The 15,387-nt window shown below is 40.2% G+C and overlaps 1 protein-coding gene and 1 pseudogene across 2 annotated transcripts; one reads left to right on the top strand and one right to left on the bottom strand.

Annotated features, from left to right (window-relative positions):
* Positions 1 to 448: 448 nt before the first annotated feature.
* Positions 449 to 15,147, bottom strand: Mrps22 (mitochondrial ribosomal protein S22). 2 transcript variants are annotated; one of them, XM_046431322.2, is made up of 8 exons: positions 14,940 to 15,147; positions 12,333 to 12,496; positions 11,099 to 11,263; positions 9,071 to 9,214; positions 6,959 to 7,042; positions 5,490 to 5,635; positions 1,755 to 1,863; positions 449 to 635 (listed from the first exon to the last, which is right to left on the bottom strand). In XM_046431322.2, exons 1-8 carry the CDS (start codon positions 15,109 to 15,111, stop codon positions 537 to 539), a joined length of 1,083 nt encoding a protein of 360 aa, XP_046287278.1. In that variant the 5' UTR covers positions 15,112 to 15,147; the 3' UTR covers positions 449 to 536. The 2 variants fall into 2 exon arrangements, with proteins under 2 accessions (XP_046287278.1, XP_046287277.1); XM_046431321.2 differs by having other exon boundaries at positions 12,333 to 12,499.
* LOC124084273 (poly(rC)-binding protein 2-like) lies at positions 7,388 to 8,646 on the top strand (annotated as a pseudogene).
* Positions 15,148 to 15,387: the final 240 nt, after the last annotated feature.

Here is a 15,387-nt window from a genome sequence, read left to right on the forward strand (position 1 = left end):
TTCTCTTTTCTTTGTATAACTAAATCTGCATTTTGCAAACATCATCATAGTTTTCTAGAACTGGACATCTATGTACTTTTCTTGATGTCCTCATAACACTGTCTTCTGTCGTATAACATGGCTGACAAGAGCTCTTCCTGATTTTGTCCAGTAATATCCATTTTTGGAATTGGTCTAAAACCCCTGTTCCTCTGGCCTCAGTAAGCTGGGCTCTACCTGCATTAACTGTTGGCTTATTTGGTGTCAAAGGCCTGGTACTCTTTTAAAATACTGTGTACTCATCTACCATAATTAGAGAAATTCATAATCAGGCAGTCAAATATATTCTTCATTTATCAGATTGAAACTTAGAAAAATAAATAAGGTAAAAAGTTTTTCTTTATACTTCTGTCAGATGCACTATGTGGAATTTAAAAAACAAAAAAATATACAACAAACTATGTATCAGTACTTTTTGATCTTGATGTTTTTAAACATTAAGATAAACATTAACAAAGGAAGGTTTTAGTAAATTGAAATGTATTTTTAAAATATTTTCAGGAAGCTGCAGAATGACTACTCATGAATGCTTCTTGATAAGTTTGCAGTGTTAATTCTATATATGCTCCCTTCTGGGCTTCAGTTTTTGCAAAGACCTGTTTAAAAAAAAAAATGGCTTTAAAACAATAGGACATACAATTTAAAACAATAGAACGTATACTATTTGTAAAATTTTCCATTTTAAAGACATTATTAACATGTCAAGAAGAGTCCCAGTTGTCTTCCAAGTGTTACAGCTTTTCCCCTTTATTTTTACTTCTCCTCTTGAAAGCAATAAATACACATGATCTGAAAAAGCATTACTGATTCTAAATACCAGAATGGCTATTACCTCTTTTAGCTTGTTTTCAGAAAAAAAGGACCTGATATTGTACTTTATGCTATAATTAAAATGAAAACCAATTGGGTTCAAGAGATGAGATGAGTTAGCAAACTCATTTTTCACTTCAAAGAATGTTTTCTACAAAAGCATTTTGCTTTATCTGGCTAATCACAGAAAAATCAGGATTTGTTCTGTAGTTTCTCTCTATTCTACTTAGAGTGGTCATTTTTATCCTTAGTAACCTAACTGCTTTTCGGTATGCAAACAATGTTATTGGCACAGAAGCCAGTTCCACAAAACCATGTCCATTTAGAAGAAGTTAAATTACACAGTGACCTCCCTTTCCCTTCCTGAAAATATCCGAACTCTCAGCATTTACACATAAATCTATGTAGCCCATGGTGTGAGAAGTGTATAGGCTTGGCAGTATCCATCCAAGCACCTCCACCCTCTCCCCTCAACACCTATGGGTTTTCCCCAGTGAGCATGTCACCACACTGAAGGATAGGACATATTCTTAACATAACACCACACTGCTCTAGGGACATATTCTAGTCCTTCACCTGGTTCTGCTGGTGACTTAGCACCTCAGATGCAGCTTGCCTTTGCAGTATTTCAAAGAACCAGGGACTTGCTGCCCCCAAATATCTGAACTTCTCTAGACTCCAGCTGTCAGCACACCCACCACCCACCTACCTGACTACTCCCCCCCCAGCTCCCCCCCACTCCATCTGCTTCTACAAGAGAGCTGTAATCACACTGATGTTTTCAAGACCACAAATGTTTCATATTCACAGATTTGTTTAGTTACTGCTAAATATGACCCACTTCTAAATTTTTCCCAACTCAATCAGCATCACAAAACAGCCAATGTGAAAAAAAGACCCTTTACCTTAATTAAATTGACTCCCTCAGCAGCCTGCTCTTTGGCCTCTTGAGCAGACTGGCCATCTGGATGGAGCATGTGATACAGTTGGACCAAGCTGGTGGCATCATCAAGTCTGAGAGTAAAAACAGCTTAATGATACAGATGGGCTTTGTTCATTGACTTCACAGGCCTATACACGGATGTGCCAACATCAAACTACATGATATTTCAGACATTCCTCAGGCTGGTAGGGGGCAGGGTGTACCCTCAGTTGTAGAATTCCAAAAGCACTTTTAGGAAAATTGACTGATTTAGTCTTCAGAGCAACTCTGTGAGGCAGGTAGGGCAGGAGTCACAGGAAATACCCAATTTAAAAGTGAATATATTTCAAATGTGGCTACATTCTTTTTAGAAACGGAACATCATGTCTCACAGAAACTCCACTCCTAATGGTAGATGCCTTCCAGGTTAGCCCACTCCACCAGCATCCAGTTCATCCTATAAACAGGTTGGTGGTTCTCAAAGCCACTCGCCTTTAGTAGCATTTGCTAACCAATTTTCACTGAGACTGAATTAGTAGACAAATGCCTCTATAAGAGGAACCTGACTACCAATCCATGAGAATATCCATGGAAACCTATTAGTTAAAAATTAGTATCTTTGTAAAGCATATATGAAACTATGCACAACAGACAAAAGGAAAGGTTCTATACCAGCAATTTTTTTAAAGTGGAAATTTAAAAATTTGCCTAATTTTAGTGTCACTACTACCTATGATGAAACCAGAACAAGAATTCAATTCACACATTTTATAAACACAAAAACTTCCCACAGGGAATGGTGGCACATGTCTGTAATCCCAGCAGCTGGGAAGGCTGAGGCAGGAGGATCACAAGTTCAAAGCCAGCCTCAGCAATTTAGGCCCTAAGCAACTTAGCGAGACCATTTCTAAAAAATAAAAAGGGCTGGGGATGTGGCTCAGTGGATAAGCGCCCCTGGGTTCAATTCCTGGTAAAACAACTTTCCTAGCCTTCCCCAAACCAAAATCTTCTCACACAGTCCTACCATTCACCACATCAAAAGTGAGAGGGGTAAAAATAATCAAGTGCTCATGTTTACTTTTTTATTTTAAAAATATTATTTCAATAAAAAATACAATAAATTGCACAAACCTTAAGTGCATGGCTGCATACAACTTTGTATATATAAAATCACCCACATACCACAGATCCAGAACACTTTCAGTCTCTCCAGTGACTTCCCATTGCTCTCACAGTAAAACCCATGGCCTGCTAGCCCTGTGTCACCTGGCCCAAGAGCATATCACTTCCTTCCCTGCTTGTTAACTTGTTCCACCCACATCAATCTTCTGTCTTTTCCACCAAAATACGTTCAAGTTTTGAGGATCTGCTGTGTATACTTAATGAGCTACTAGCCCCTAAGTGGGTTGGAGAGGTAAAGACACCTTACTTCACTGCTACTCCCCACCCCGCCCCCTGGTCATCACTCTGACCTTCCCCACTTTCCCATCACTTGAACTAGGGGATAAAGCAGAGGGTGAACATGGGAATAGGTGCAGAATTCCTCAAACCATGGTGACCTCAGAGAAATGTCCTGGGCTATCCCAAGCCCCACCTACCCTAAAGAACCCTTAAACACAACCCACTGGAAAAACTGAGAAGTCAAAGCTGCTTGGTACACTGAACCTTTCTGGGGGCCAAAAAAAAAAAAAAAAATGAATAACACAAAAATTAATTACACATCTATTTTGCTAGCTGGAACCTAACAAAATCCAATAAATGTAGCAACAAAATATCTCTTTAAACAAAATTAAAAATAAAAATATGAAGAGCTTAACTGGGCTTCTACATATTGTAATCATGTCTCATTAAGTTTCTGCTAAAATGGGATTTCTATATTTAAATATAGCCTAATCCCTAGCCCATTCTTAATATTAAGAGCAAATAAATTACTATTTTCAAAAATATTTTTAAAGGATCTCTAAAGAACCATCAGTGGGATTGAATATTCATTAAGTTTGTACAGAATCATAATTCTGACCTGGTCTCCACTCACTAAGGATGCACACCCTCTCCTGCCCATCTGGGGATGTGCAGTCAGCTCAATGTCCCCTGCAGCATACCACAGAGGGGTTAAGTACTAAGACATCCCTCGCATGAGACATTTCAGATGTGAAGCTTACATGAGAAATTCTACAATATCACAGGTTAGTATACCTCAGTAAAGAAATTTTCATTTTAAAACTTATTAAACATCTCTGTTGTTCTTATTTCTTATAAAAATATATTTTAATAAGTTAAGAATGACTGCGTTGGAGGAACTTTTAAGCAAAAAATTCATTCATAAATGTCACTGTTGAAGTTCATCAAGGCACACCCTTTGCACATCCCAATCACTCCAGCCCTTGTTATGGAGGATGAAGGCATATTTCTGCCTTCTGTACTGAATCACACTATACTTGCTACAGACTCAGGCTGGCCTGGGAATCATCACCCTTAGGACTGCTATTTCTAGGAGAAATGATACTGTTTCCAAACGTGGGCAAGTGGAACCTTCCAGTTCCAAATGCCTTACTTTGTGTGCATGGTTCAAATTGCACATAGGCTACTCTGAGTCAAACTCCAATAGCCTGAAGATGGCAATGATCAGTAAATCGTCTTCTTCAGACTTTAGAACCCAGAAAAGGCTTTTTATAGAGAGTTGACTTTCTGACAGCCATGCTCACTTCTTTTCCTTGTAATTTTGGGCCTTCCTGACCCAACCAATAGAAAAATATGCAGTCAGCTCAATGTCCCCTGCATTGAGAATGGGAAATGGGGGGAAAAAAACAATTCTTTCTGGTTTTATCACTAGTTGTAAAGTACACTAAAGGCATATCTTGGAGATACCGTACCTTCAGCTCCACACAATAAAGCAAATGCCATGACAAAGTAAGTCACACAAATTTTTTGGTTCCCTGGTGCATATAGTTTACACAATTTTGTGGTCTACTTAAGTGTACAATAAATTACATCTAAAAAGGCAATATGCATACATTAGCTTAAAAAAAATACTTTATCGCTACAAAATGCTAACAATTATCTAAAAACTGGTGCTAATGAATTTTCTTAATGCAAGTTTGTCATCAATCTTCAATTTATAATAAAACACAATACCTGTAAAGCACAACAAAATAATGCATGCTTATATTATTTTCAGCTAGAACCTGGAAGGAAACCAGTTTGAAGCTAAAATTCAAGTCTTTGTTCTACATTGTTTTGAAAAAACTAACCTTTTTGATGTTTTTAAATCCTGAGAAAGCAAGCTTTTTAGCAAAAGCAAAAGTATTTTTGTAAGTTAAATGATGACTTACTTAAGAGCCCTAGAAATAGTTCTTAAAGAAAACAAGCACCCATAAAGGGTCAAGTCTACTTCTTTACATTTGCTATTTCATCATCCTTTGAGTATCTGGAAAGTTCACTGATACCCAGAAGCACTGGTGAACCCAGGATAAGTCAATGCTCACAGCCTACCATGCAGATCCAAAGTCACTTCTCAAAAGAATCCAGTCTTGTTATGCAACACAAAAACAAGGACTGGAAAAACTAAGTCATGCTAGAATAAACCCACACAAGCTGAGGTAAGTGAAATCTTCTGTTTATCGCTGCACAAGCTACTGTGATCAATGGGAAAATACACAGCTTTAACACAAATACGCTGTTAGGGCAATAAGAATGACTCTTCTAAGATCATACTTACAAATCTCTCTGAATCTGGTCAATCAGCAAACCATCAATCTTCTTCTTATTTACAAAATACCAAGCCATTCCACCAAAGTGTCTTGTTGAACGTAAAAGGTCATACTTTCCATGTTTATCTATATCTTCATAGGTCTGGTGGTGAACCTATTCACATAAAATGCAACTCTTCAGAAACAGGAAAATAAAAAGATCTAAGCAGCATTACTCAGTTTACACTGACCAGCTTGAGTGCTGCTAGGAGAGCACCAGTAAATCCAGGTCTACTTACTGCCTTCACTCTCATTAGCCAATTTGTATAATTTGGACATTCCTGCTAAAACCTCCTCAGGGAGGAAAGAGGATTTTTATTAACAAGAGTTGCCTAGAAAACAGCAAATCTGTGTCTTTTCCACTACAGGAGTGTATGGCAGCCTAGAACAAGTAACACCAGACCAGACCTTTACACCCTGTTTAGTTCTGTCCAGCAGCCAAGCACGGATCTCAGATACACAGACTGCTGCAAATAATTGATCACTCTCTCTTGTCACTGGGAAAAAATAAATCAAGAATATTTTTTTCACTCCTCCTTTTCTCCCTAAGCCGATCAGTTCACTTTCCATTCAGCTCGCCCATTCCTTCTTACTAATGTTCCTCTGGTGAGGGCTTCTTCTATTCAAAAGGCTTTCAGAGGCCTGCTGACTCAAGTCTAGCCTAGAATCAAGGGTACCTGTGCTGTGGACCCAAGTACCTTTCCAGCTTGATCTTGAACCACTCTCCCATATATATATGCATTGCATGTCCAAGCACCAGATGACTGGGATTATCAAGTATACTTGGTTATTTTCTAGCTGTTGCTCATCCTATTCTCTCCACCTGAGGCCCCTCTTCTCACCCACCTCCCCCTGCCACAGAGTTCCATGCCCTCCTAGAACACTCTTTAAGACCCCTATGAAGCTTTCCTAGCATACTCTATAGGCTCCAGTGATAAGTACCTGCATACTTACCTAGCAGCCTTCCATACAACCAGTACTGGGCTATAGGCTTTGCCATAGCAAACCCTCTCCTGGATCATGGCATCACCTAAACTACCCACAATAACACCTCACACACCACAAAAGGTACTAATGGACACATACTGAGTTATAAGACACACTTGGGCAAATTTTAGTAAGTAACTTTACTTCTGTACAATAAATTAAAAAGAAAATAGGCTTTGTCATTTTGGGGGTTCTAATCCTATCTCTTACTCGTAATGCAACTTTCAGCAAGCTACTTAACTCCCCAAGGTGAAATTCCCTCATCTTTAATCAAGGATGGTTCTATGAATAAAATATGGCTCTGGCACACATCTGTTCGTAATAGATCTTCAGGTATTTACTTTCTCATTCACCTGTATCAAAGTTTATACAAAACTCACTGTGCTAGATTAAAAATCTTGTTCATAACCATACTTACACCTGTATTTCAGAAGCTATTAAATATACTCACTTTGATATACTCAGTAGAATCTGGCTCAAACTGGGCAACACAGAGATTGAGGACATCAACATGCCGGTCCCTGCTGTACATTGTCTAAAACCACACAGCAGAATTGGAATTAGATGTGAACACCAAAGTTGAGCACTTGTCCTGGTGCCATCACAGGCCTGCCCATCCAAGATAACACAAAATGTGCCATTAAGAGTCATAAAGAGCCCAGACCAGCAGCGGCAGCAGCCAGATGCAGCAGCAATCTACACCCTCTCCCGCCCTCCACCCACCCTGGGGTCTCTTTCCCCCTTCCTCCTCCTCCTCCTCCACCATGGGGCGGGGGAGGGGGGACGCCTTGCCTTCCAGCCCACCCCTATTATTCCGCCCCCAGCCTCCCCCCCTTCCCGCCTGCTCCCCTTTTCCCCTCGTTTTGCGCCTGCAGTTTTTGGCTTCACCCCCACCAGTGACCAAAGACTTGACCAAAGTCCAGCTCCCCATAACACTGCTTGACATGGACACCGGTGTGATTGAAGGTGGATTAAATGTCACTCTCACCATTCAGCTACTTATGCATGGAAAGGAAGTTGGCAGTATCATCGGAAAGAAAGGAGAATCGGTTAAGAAGATGTGCGAGGAGAGTGGTGCACGTATCAATATCTCAAAAGGGAAGTGTCCTGAGAGAATTATCACTTTGGCTGGACCCACTAATGCCATCTTCAAAGCCTTTGCTATGATCATTGACAAACTGGAAGAGGACATCAGCAGCTCTATGACCAATAGCACAGCTGCCAGTAGACCCCAGGTCACTCTGAGGCTGGTGGTCCCTGCTAGTCAGTGTGGCTCTCTCATTGGAAAAGGTAGTTGCAAGATTAAGGAAATACGAGAAAGCACAGAGGCTCAAGTCCAGGTGGCAGGGGATATGCTCCCCAATTCAACTGAGTGGGCCAACACAATCCATCATTAAGTGTGTCAAACAGATCTGCTTGGTCATGTTGGAGACTCGCCCAGTCCCCCCCAAAAGGCGTGACCATCCCGTACCGGCCCAAGCCGTCAAGTTCTCCAGTCATCTTTGCAGGTGGTCAGGACAGGTACAGCACAGGCAGCGACAGTGCGAGCTTTCCCCAAACCACCCTGTCAATGTTTCTCAACCCTGACCTGGAGGGACCACCTCTAGAGGCCTATACTATTCAAGGATAGTATGCCATTCACAGCCAGATGTGACTAAGCTGCACCAGTTGGCAATGCAACAGTTTCATTTTCCTATGACCCATGGCAACACTGGATTCAGTGCAGGTTTGGATGCATCTGCTCAGACTACTTCTCATGAACTCACCATTCCAAACAATTTGTTTGGCTGCATAACTGGGTGTCAAGGAGCCAAAATCAATGAGATCCGTCAGATGTTTGGGGCGCAGATCAAAAATGCAAACCCAGTGGAAGGATCTACTGATAGGCAGGTTATCATCACTGGATCTGCTGCCAGCATTAGCCTGGCTCAGTATCTAATCAACGTCAGGCTTTCCTCGGAGACGGGTGGCATGGGGAGCAGCTAGAACAGATTCATCCATAATCCCTTTCTGCTGTTCACCACCACCCATGATCCATCTGGGTAGTTTCTGAACAGTCAGCAATTCCAGGTTTTAAATAGTTTGTAAATTTTCAGTTTCTACACACTTTATCATCCACTCGTGATTTTTTAAAGCGTTTTAATTCCTTTCTCTATTCAGCTGTTAATGTTGAGATCCATATTTAGTTTTATAAGCTTCTCCTTTTTTTTGTTGTTTTTTGTTTGTTTTTGGCTCATGAATTTTTCTGTTTGTCATGGAAATGTAAGAGTGGACTAGTAATACATTTCAGTTTAGTTCTGTAATGTCAGGAATTTTTCAAAAAAATTAAAAGATGGACTGGAAAAAAAAAGAGTCATAAAGAAACAATGGGGCTAATTGTCACACACCTAGATTCAAATCCCAGCTGCACCAATTATAAAAGAAAGAGAAAAAAACCCTAGTCAAGTTATCATTAGACATTTACCTTTGTTTATCAACACTAAGATACCAGATAGAACTAGAGCCAACTGGTTCAACAAATCATCACCACTGAGTCTACAATATAAAACACAATTTACCTTACCTTAAGGTTTTCTTCCTTGAAAATTACTGGTGGCAAAATTCTGCGACCTTCTTTTGGAAAATAAACTTGTATCATCCGGTCCCGTTCTTCCCAAGAGGCTTTGCGTAGTGTGCCACTTGGTTCTCTGACAACAATAAAACGCTCCTGAATTAGAAAACATGATCAAGGATGAATTGTTTAGGCTTATATTTAGTTCCTGTGTCCCACTAAGTCCATTATAAGAACAGTTTGCAATCAGCAATATAAAATGCAAGTTGGAAACACAAAACACAATAGGTACATAGGAGTTCATGATCATTTTAAACTGCAAAGACTTTGGCAAGGTTTGATACTTCCTTTGCTAATCATTGCTGTGCATCTATTAGAAATTTAAAATTTATGAATACCAACTACAGTGCTAACATGGATTCAATACATAAAATGGTTCAAACTAAAACTGATTCAAGATTCATCTAAATCAATTTTAGAGATAAAAAAATGCTAAAAAACCTTTTCAAATTATTTCATTTCCCCATTCCAAAGTTTCATCTAAATAGATTTTAACACTTTATGATCTATGTTAAAAGTCTCTGAGGTAAAAGGAACAAACCCAAGAATGTTAATTGTTAATTCTACACTTCTGTGACTCCTCATATTGGCATTAGATGTGTATATATATATATATATATATATATATATATATATATATATATATATATATATATATATCAGAAAGACTGACTGGTCCATCTGCTTCTGGTCTCTTTACTCTGCCAAGAGCCAAATCCCAAACCACGGGATCACTTACTTCCTCTGAATTCCACCCATTGTTTGTACCATTCAACTGGCAATTTATGTGTACAAGATTCTTGGCACTTCTCAGATATTACATAGCTGGACAAGGGCAGGAAGATGTGTGATGAGTTACAAAGACACACACAGAACTTTGCACATTGCTGGTAACTGATACACACCCAATCAATGTATAAATTAACCAGATGGTACTGACTCTTACAATTCCAGGGGTATAAGAATCTCTGAGGATAAAATAATTAAAACTTTCATCAAATACTGCAAATAGAAAAAAAAAATAGCAGATGTCAATATAATAATTTTTCCTCAAAAGAATTTTGGTAATTTGAGTAACCAGAATTAAGTTTCTTTTTATCAAGTTATTAAAATGTTCCCACAACCAGCAAAATTAAATTGCAAACATAAATTAAAACACCACAACACAAAGACATTAATTCAAATGAAATTCTGTGATTCCCATTCATGTCAGTTGCAGATGGCTGGTGCAGACATGCACACAGCTGAAATCTTGTCTTCAAGCCATAATCATATATGATCAAATAATGAGTAATATGAGGTCATCTTTCAAACTCAGCATTCTGAAGTACTCTAGTGTATTTTGTGGGCTGAACTGAAAGTTATTTTTTTTTTTAGTTCTTTACTTATAAGGCCCAGATACAAAATTGATATATTTTTTTAAAAATCAGAGTGTTCTTTTAAATTGGCAATCAAGGGAAGAGAAACCAGAGAATAAAAACAGAAGCAATGATATCTGAAAATTACCTAAGAAACATCTGTTGCTCTTACTGAAAATGCTGTAAAGTAAAAATCCACTGGGAAGTCTGAGTTTCTTGGCACCATGGAATACACAGGGTGGAAAAAGGCCTTCTTCTTAAAAGGCTTCAGCAAAGGAGAGCAATACATCTTAGGCCAAATGCACTTCCTTTTCTCACTGTCCTGTAGGTTTTGTCCACTTGTGGTGTGTGGTGGGTTTCTGTCTATTTACAACTTGTTCTGTCTCAGCATACCTGATTCTTTGCAGCCAATCTGAAATATACTCAGCCCATAATTGGTAGGGAAATGGTAACATGGGTTGGTCTGCATTTCTTTTCTCCTTATATTGTTTCTTCCAAAAGGTCTCACCTAGTCACAGGAATTCTAGTTTTAAAGCATCAGACAGAACCAGGTCACATCATTCCTCAAACCCATCTCCACATAGTATTTCAAAGATCAATTTGCAATTAGACATATACTCACCCGGTGTGGTATGTTATATGATATATCAGTAAACACATATTTGGCTGTTTCTATTCCTTCCAAGATCTTATCTTCAGCTAACACGTCATTTATTGGTGTTCGTTCTTCCAAAACTGGTGGCATTTTTAATCGCACTTTGGCTGCTTCAACTGCCTTTCTGGTAGCCTAATGAAATAAGACACAAGATTACAGACCAAAGGATGATCTGACAAAAGCAGAAACTAATAAAGAAAAAGACTAAAGACTGCAAAGAAAAAAAGCTATAGCAATGACATAGTGAGTAAAAAGCCAAACTTGGATTCATGGGCCCTGCCTTTTCCTGCGGTGTGACCAGGCAGGCGCGTCCATAGGCTTAGCCATTATCACACCAGCAAAAGAGTGGTGAGACAACACCAGGCTATAAAAGCTTCTTGATTCAGAGGAGGCATTTATCAGGTGCTTACTATGTGTCAGATATTGTTCAAACAGGCTTAATATATTTGGCTCACAATGCCCACACTTTCCTGTTATCTAAGTGCTACTGTTATCTCCATTTCATGGAAAAGAAAACAGATGTTAAGTAAACTGTTAGAAAGTTCTGGCACTGGGATTTGAACCCAGGAAATTCAACTTCAGAGCCCACACTCTTAACCCCTGACAACACCGCTTTTTGCCACATTATTAAAGCGGATACCTCTGAGAGAAAAACAGGGGACTATCACGGTACACAAAATATACTACTACTGGATATTTTAATTTCTTGCGACTATAAGCTACTTTTAAATGAGAAAGAAAAGCTTTACTGCTTCACACAGTCATACATCAAAGTGTATTTCACAAAGGTCTCAGTACCCATGGCTCCAGGAGGACACTGGTGCCTGGAGTAGGATGCTGCTCAGCAGGATCTCATAATTTCACCAAAGCTTCAGCCCCAAGGCAGCTCACAGCAGATGTTTCTCCAGGAAGGAAGCTGGAGCAGGCAGGAAAAAGGAAGGATACTCAGGCTGGTTTGGAGCAGAGAGGAGCCTCTGCTTGGAAACCCAGACCTGGCCCATATGCCCCAGTCTGTTCACTTTTGGCCACACTCCCACCTCCTCTCTACCTGCCTCCTCATAATTCTTTTCCCAATTTTGTGCCTGGTACCCGCTCACTGATGCATGTGGAAGAACAGTTATAAGAGTTTGTGGGGGTCTCTGGAAATCTTGTTTAATCCCTTAATGAAAGATATCCTACTAACATTCCTATGTTCACATACCTCTTCCAACTGTGCCTGGGTCATTAGCTTATAAGTTGGTGGTTTCAGCTCCTGTACAGCTGGCTTAAAAATCTTCTCCAAATTCAAGCCCGTCATCTTGATGAGGATACTTTGGACTTCCTCATCCATAAATGTAGGTTTCTTCATCTCTGAGCTACGAGATTCTGCTAAAATGGATTTCAGTACATAAGAAGCCAGCAAAACTGACAGGCCAACAAGCCCTCTCAATAGAAAAGTTAACAAAAAAAACCCATTAGTACAACATCTATCCCAGCAGTGCATAATACCTCTGAGATTCTTTCATTCATTCAAAATTTACTGAACATTTACTATGGTAAGGATGTGAATATAGACAAAACTGCCAAAAAGACATTCTAATATTGGGAACAACAGGAAAAAAATTAATGTTATATTAATAGTAGTAATGGTTGCTACCATATCCAGATTTGTCTTTTTCGAGGGCTTTTTTCTTTGTCAATGAATGGGACCTAGGGCCTCATGCACACTGAGCAAGGACTCTACTGCTGAGTTATATTCCTGGCCCTCAAATTTGTCTCCTAAAAGCCAGGCACAACATACATTTTTAGGAATGCTTACAACCCACAAAATAGGTATTGATATCCTTTTTTTTTTGTTTTTAAATAAATGAGTATCCTAATGCTAACCCAAAGACAACTAGCTATTAAGTGACATGACCAGGATTTACCAACATCTGTCTGATACCAGGTCCAGTAACTTCCCATTTAAATTCAACTCCGCCTCATGCAGTTCACCTTTCCCTTTGCCTCACTTCTTTTTCCATTTCCACAAGAAAAAGGAAAGAAAAAGCCATTTGTTCTCAGTCACTTCTTCCTCTGCTACTCCTAGTAGGGTTGGTTTCCTGAACTCTGAACTGTCCTTTTCTCCTTTCTCACATTCTCACTGAATGATCTCCTACATTCCTGTGACTTTAATCACACTTACACTCTAAAATCTGAAATCTCCAGCCAAGATCATCTTCCACCCACCTACTCAATGGACATCTCACATGCACTTCAATACTGCCAAATCAGAACTCATCAACTTCCTTGTTCCAAACCTGATTTTCCTACTTTTTCCTATCTCAGCACCATTCATGAAATCATGCAAGCCAGAAACCTAAATCACTCCCGGATTCTCCCTTATGTACCACATTCAGCCAAGAGCAGCAGTAAAAATAACAGTAATAATAACCACTAACATTTATTAAATATTCACTATGTACCAGTACTTACTGAGCTAAGTACTTTACATATTTAGCACATTTGATCCTCACAACAATCCTATGAGGTAAATATAATAATTATCTCCGTTTTACAAAAAAAGAACATTGATACAAACATGACCTGCTATATCCCATAAATCTTTCTGTAATCCTCCATTTCCCCCTATCATATGCTGCCTCCTTTCTGGCCTCACTGAAAAACATTCTCTACAGAGATTACTTAAGAGAAATATCTTAAAAATGTAATCAAAATGACTCTCAAGTTTAAAATTCACCTGTGGCTTCCAACATCATTCAGGAAAAAAAGCTAAGGTGGTTTGCTTATTTCACTGTGTGCCCCACTAGATGACGTGCTTTCTGAAGAACAAAGCTGTCTTTTGCTCATCTCTGGCACCCACAGCGCCTTTAGAGTGTCCAACACATATAGACTCTCAGCACTACTCTCTCCTCAATCTCACCCACTCATCCAACTTCAGTTACCATTTTAATTTGATGTTCCTAGCTATATACTTAACCCTTGAATCTCTAAGGCATCTCAAATTTAATAGTCTAAAACCGCCTTCCTTCCCATTTCCTCACCTCATCTATACTTGCACTGCCCCCCACCACCACCCAAAACAGAAACATCCTACAATTAATATTCTCCATCTTGGCATAAATTTTTTTTCAAAACTTTTTTTTTTTTTTAGTTGTTGATGGACTTTTATTTTACTTACTTGTATGTGGTGCCTCACACATGCTAGGCAAGTGCTCTTCCACTGAGCTACAGTCCCAGCCCATCTTGGTATAAATTTAACTAATCAAGCCAGAAACTTGAGAAACAATTTTTCCTTTTAGACCTAGATTTACCTAAGGCCATAACCAAGTCTTATCAACCCTACCTCCAAAGTGAGTTCCCAAAATACCTGTTCAATCCCTTCTCTGGACTTTGCTTATGCTGTCCTTCTGCTGGGAAGATTGTCTCCTCCTTAGCACAGCTGGCCCGCCAGGTGTCGGCTTTGGTAGTGCTCTCCAGGGACCCACTCCAGCCCTCTCAATTAGTTTGAATGCCTCACAGTGGGCGTCCTTATCACAGCCCGGGTCACAGAGCACTCACTGCCAATTCCTCGCTGGGCTGGGATCCTCAGGGGAGCGTCCTTGACAGCCTTAGCTTACTCTATGCCATAAGCTTAGCAGCGCGCTTGGCACCGAGCAGGGCTCCGGCACGGCGGGTTGCGTAAATAAGCCTGGGAGGCTGATGATAAACCCGGCAAAGAACTACGGAAGCCGACTACGGCTGAGAATGCACCGAGGGAAGACTTGCAGGGGCCGCCGTTCTAGGCCTCCCAGGAGAAGCCCTAGCAGACGTCTGGCGGGTCACTTACCGGCCTCGGAGCTGAGCCGGCGGCACAGCAGCCTCATCGCGGAAGGCTGAGGTAGCGGCTGGAGCTGAGTATCGGGCTGGGGCTGGGTTCGGGCTCCGACACAGACCCGTTCGGTTCCCCGAGAACCTGTCAGAAGCCTCCAGAAAGGAACAGAGATTCTGAGGGTCGCCATGATTATTGGAGGCTGCCTGCGCCGGAAGCAACTGTGATAAACTTCCGGTTCGCGCTCAGTGGGTGAGGCAGTCTGGGAAATGTAGTCTGGTTGGAGCCCAAGAGCATCAGAAGCCATCTGGGCATTTATAGATTATTTCATGACTCTCCCTACGCGTGTAGCCAAAGTTCAGACTTACACTATTTTCGCCATGTGCTCGCTTTCCTGGGTGTTTTATTTATTTCCATGGTTCTAAATAACAAATTTAGGCTTTCTGCCCAAACCTTTTCTCCCATC

The sequence above is a fragment of the Marmota monax genome, unplaced genomic scaffold, assembly GCF_021218885.2.
Source record: "Marmota monax isolate L192 unplaced genomic scaffold, Marmota_monax_Labrador192_F-V1.1 WCK01_AAM20220418_F8-fsc00022, whole genome shotgun sequence".
Lineage (NCBI taxonomy): Eukaryota > Metazoa > Chordata > Mammalia > Rodentia > Sciuridae > Marmota > Marmota monax.

Excerpts from the sequence above, each read along its gene's own strand:
- Mrps22 (XM_046431321.2), bottom strand. The coding sequence starts at position 15,111 with ATGGCGACCCTCAGAATCTCTGTTCCTTTCTGGAGGCTTCTGACAGGT. Across the intron at positions 7,043-9,070 it reads TCAAGGAAGAAAACCTTAAG|ACAATGTACAGCAGGGACCG; the intron begins GTAAGGTAAATT and ends GTGTGGTTTTAG. Across the intron at positions 5,636-6,958 it reads ATTCTACTGAGTATATCAAA|GTTCACCACCAGACCTATGA; the intron begins GTGAGTATATTT and ends TTATGTGAATAG.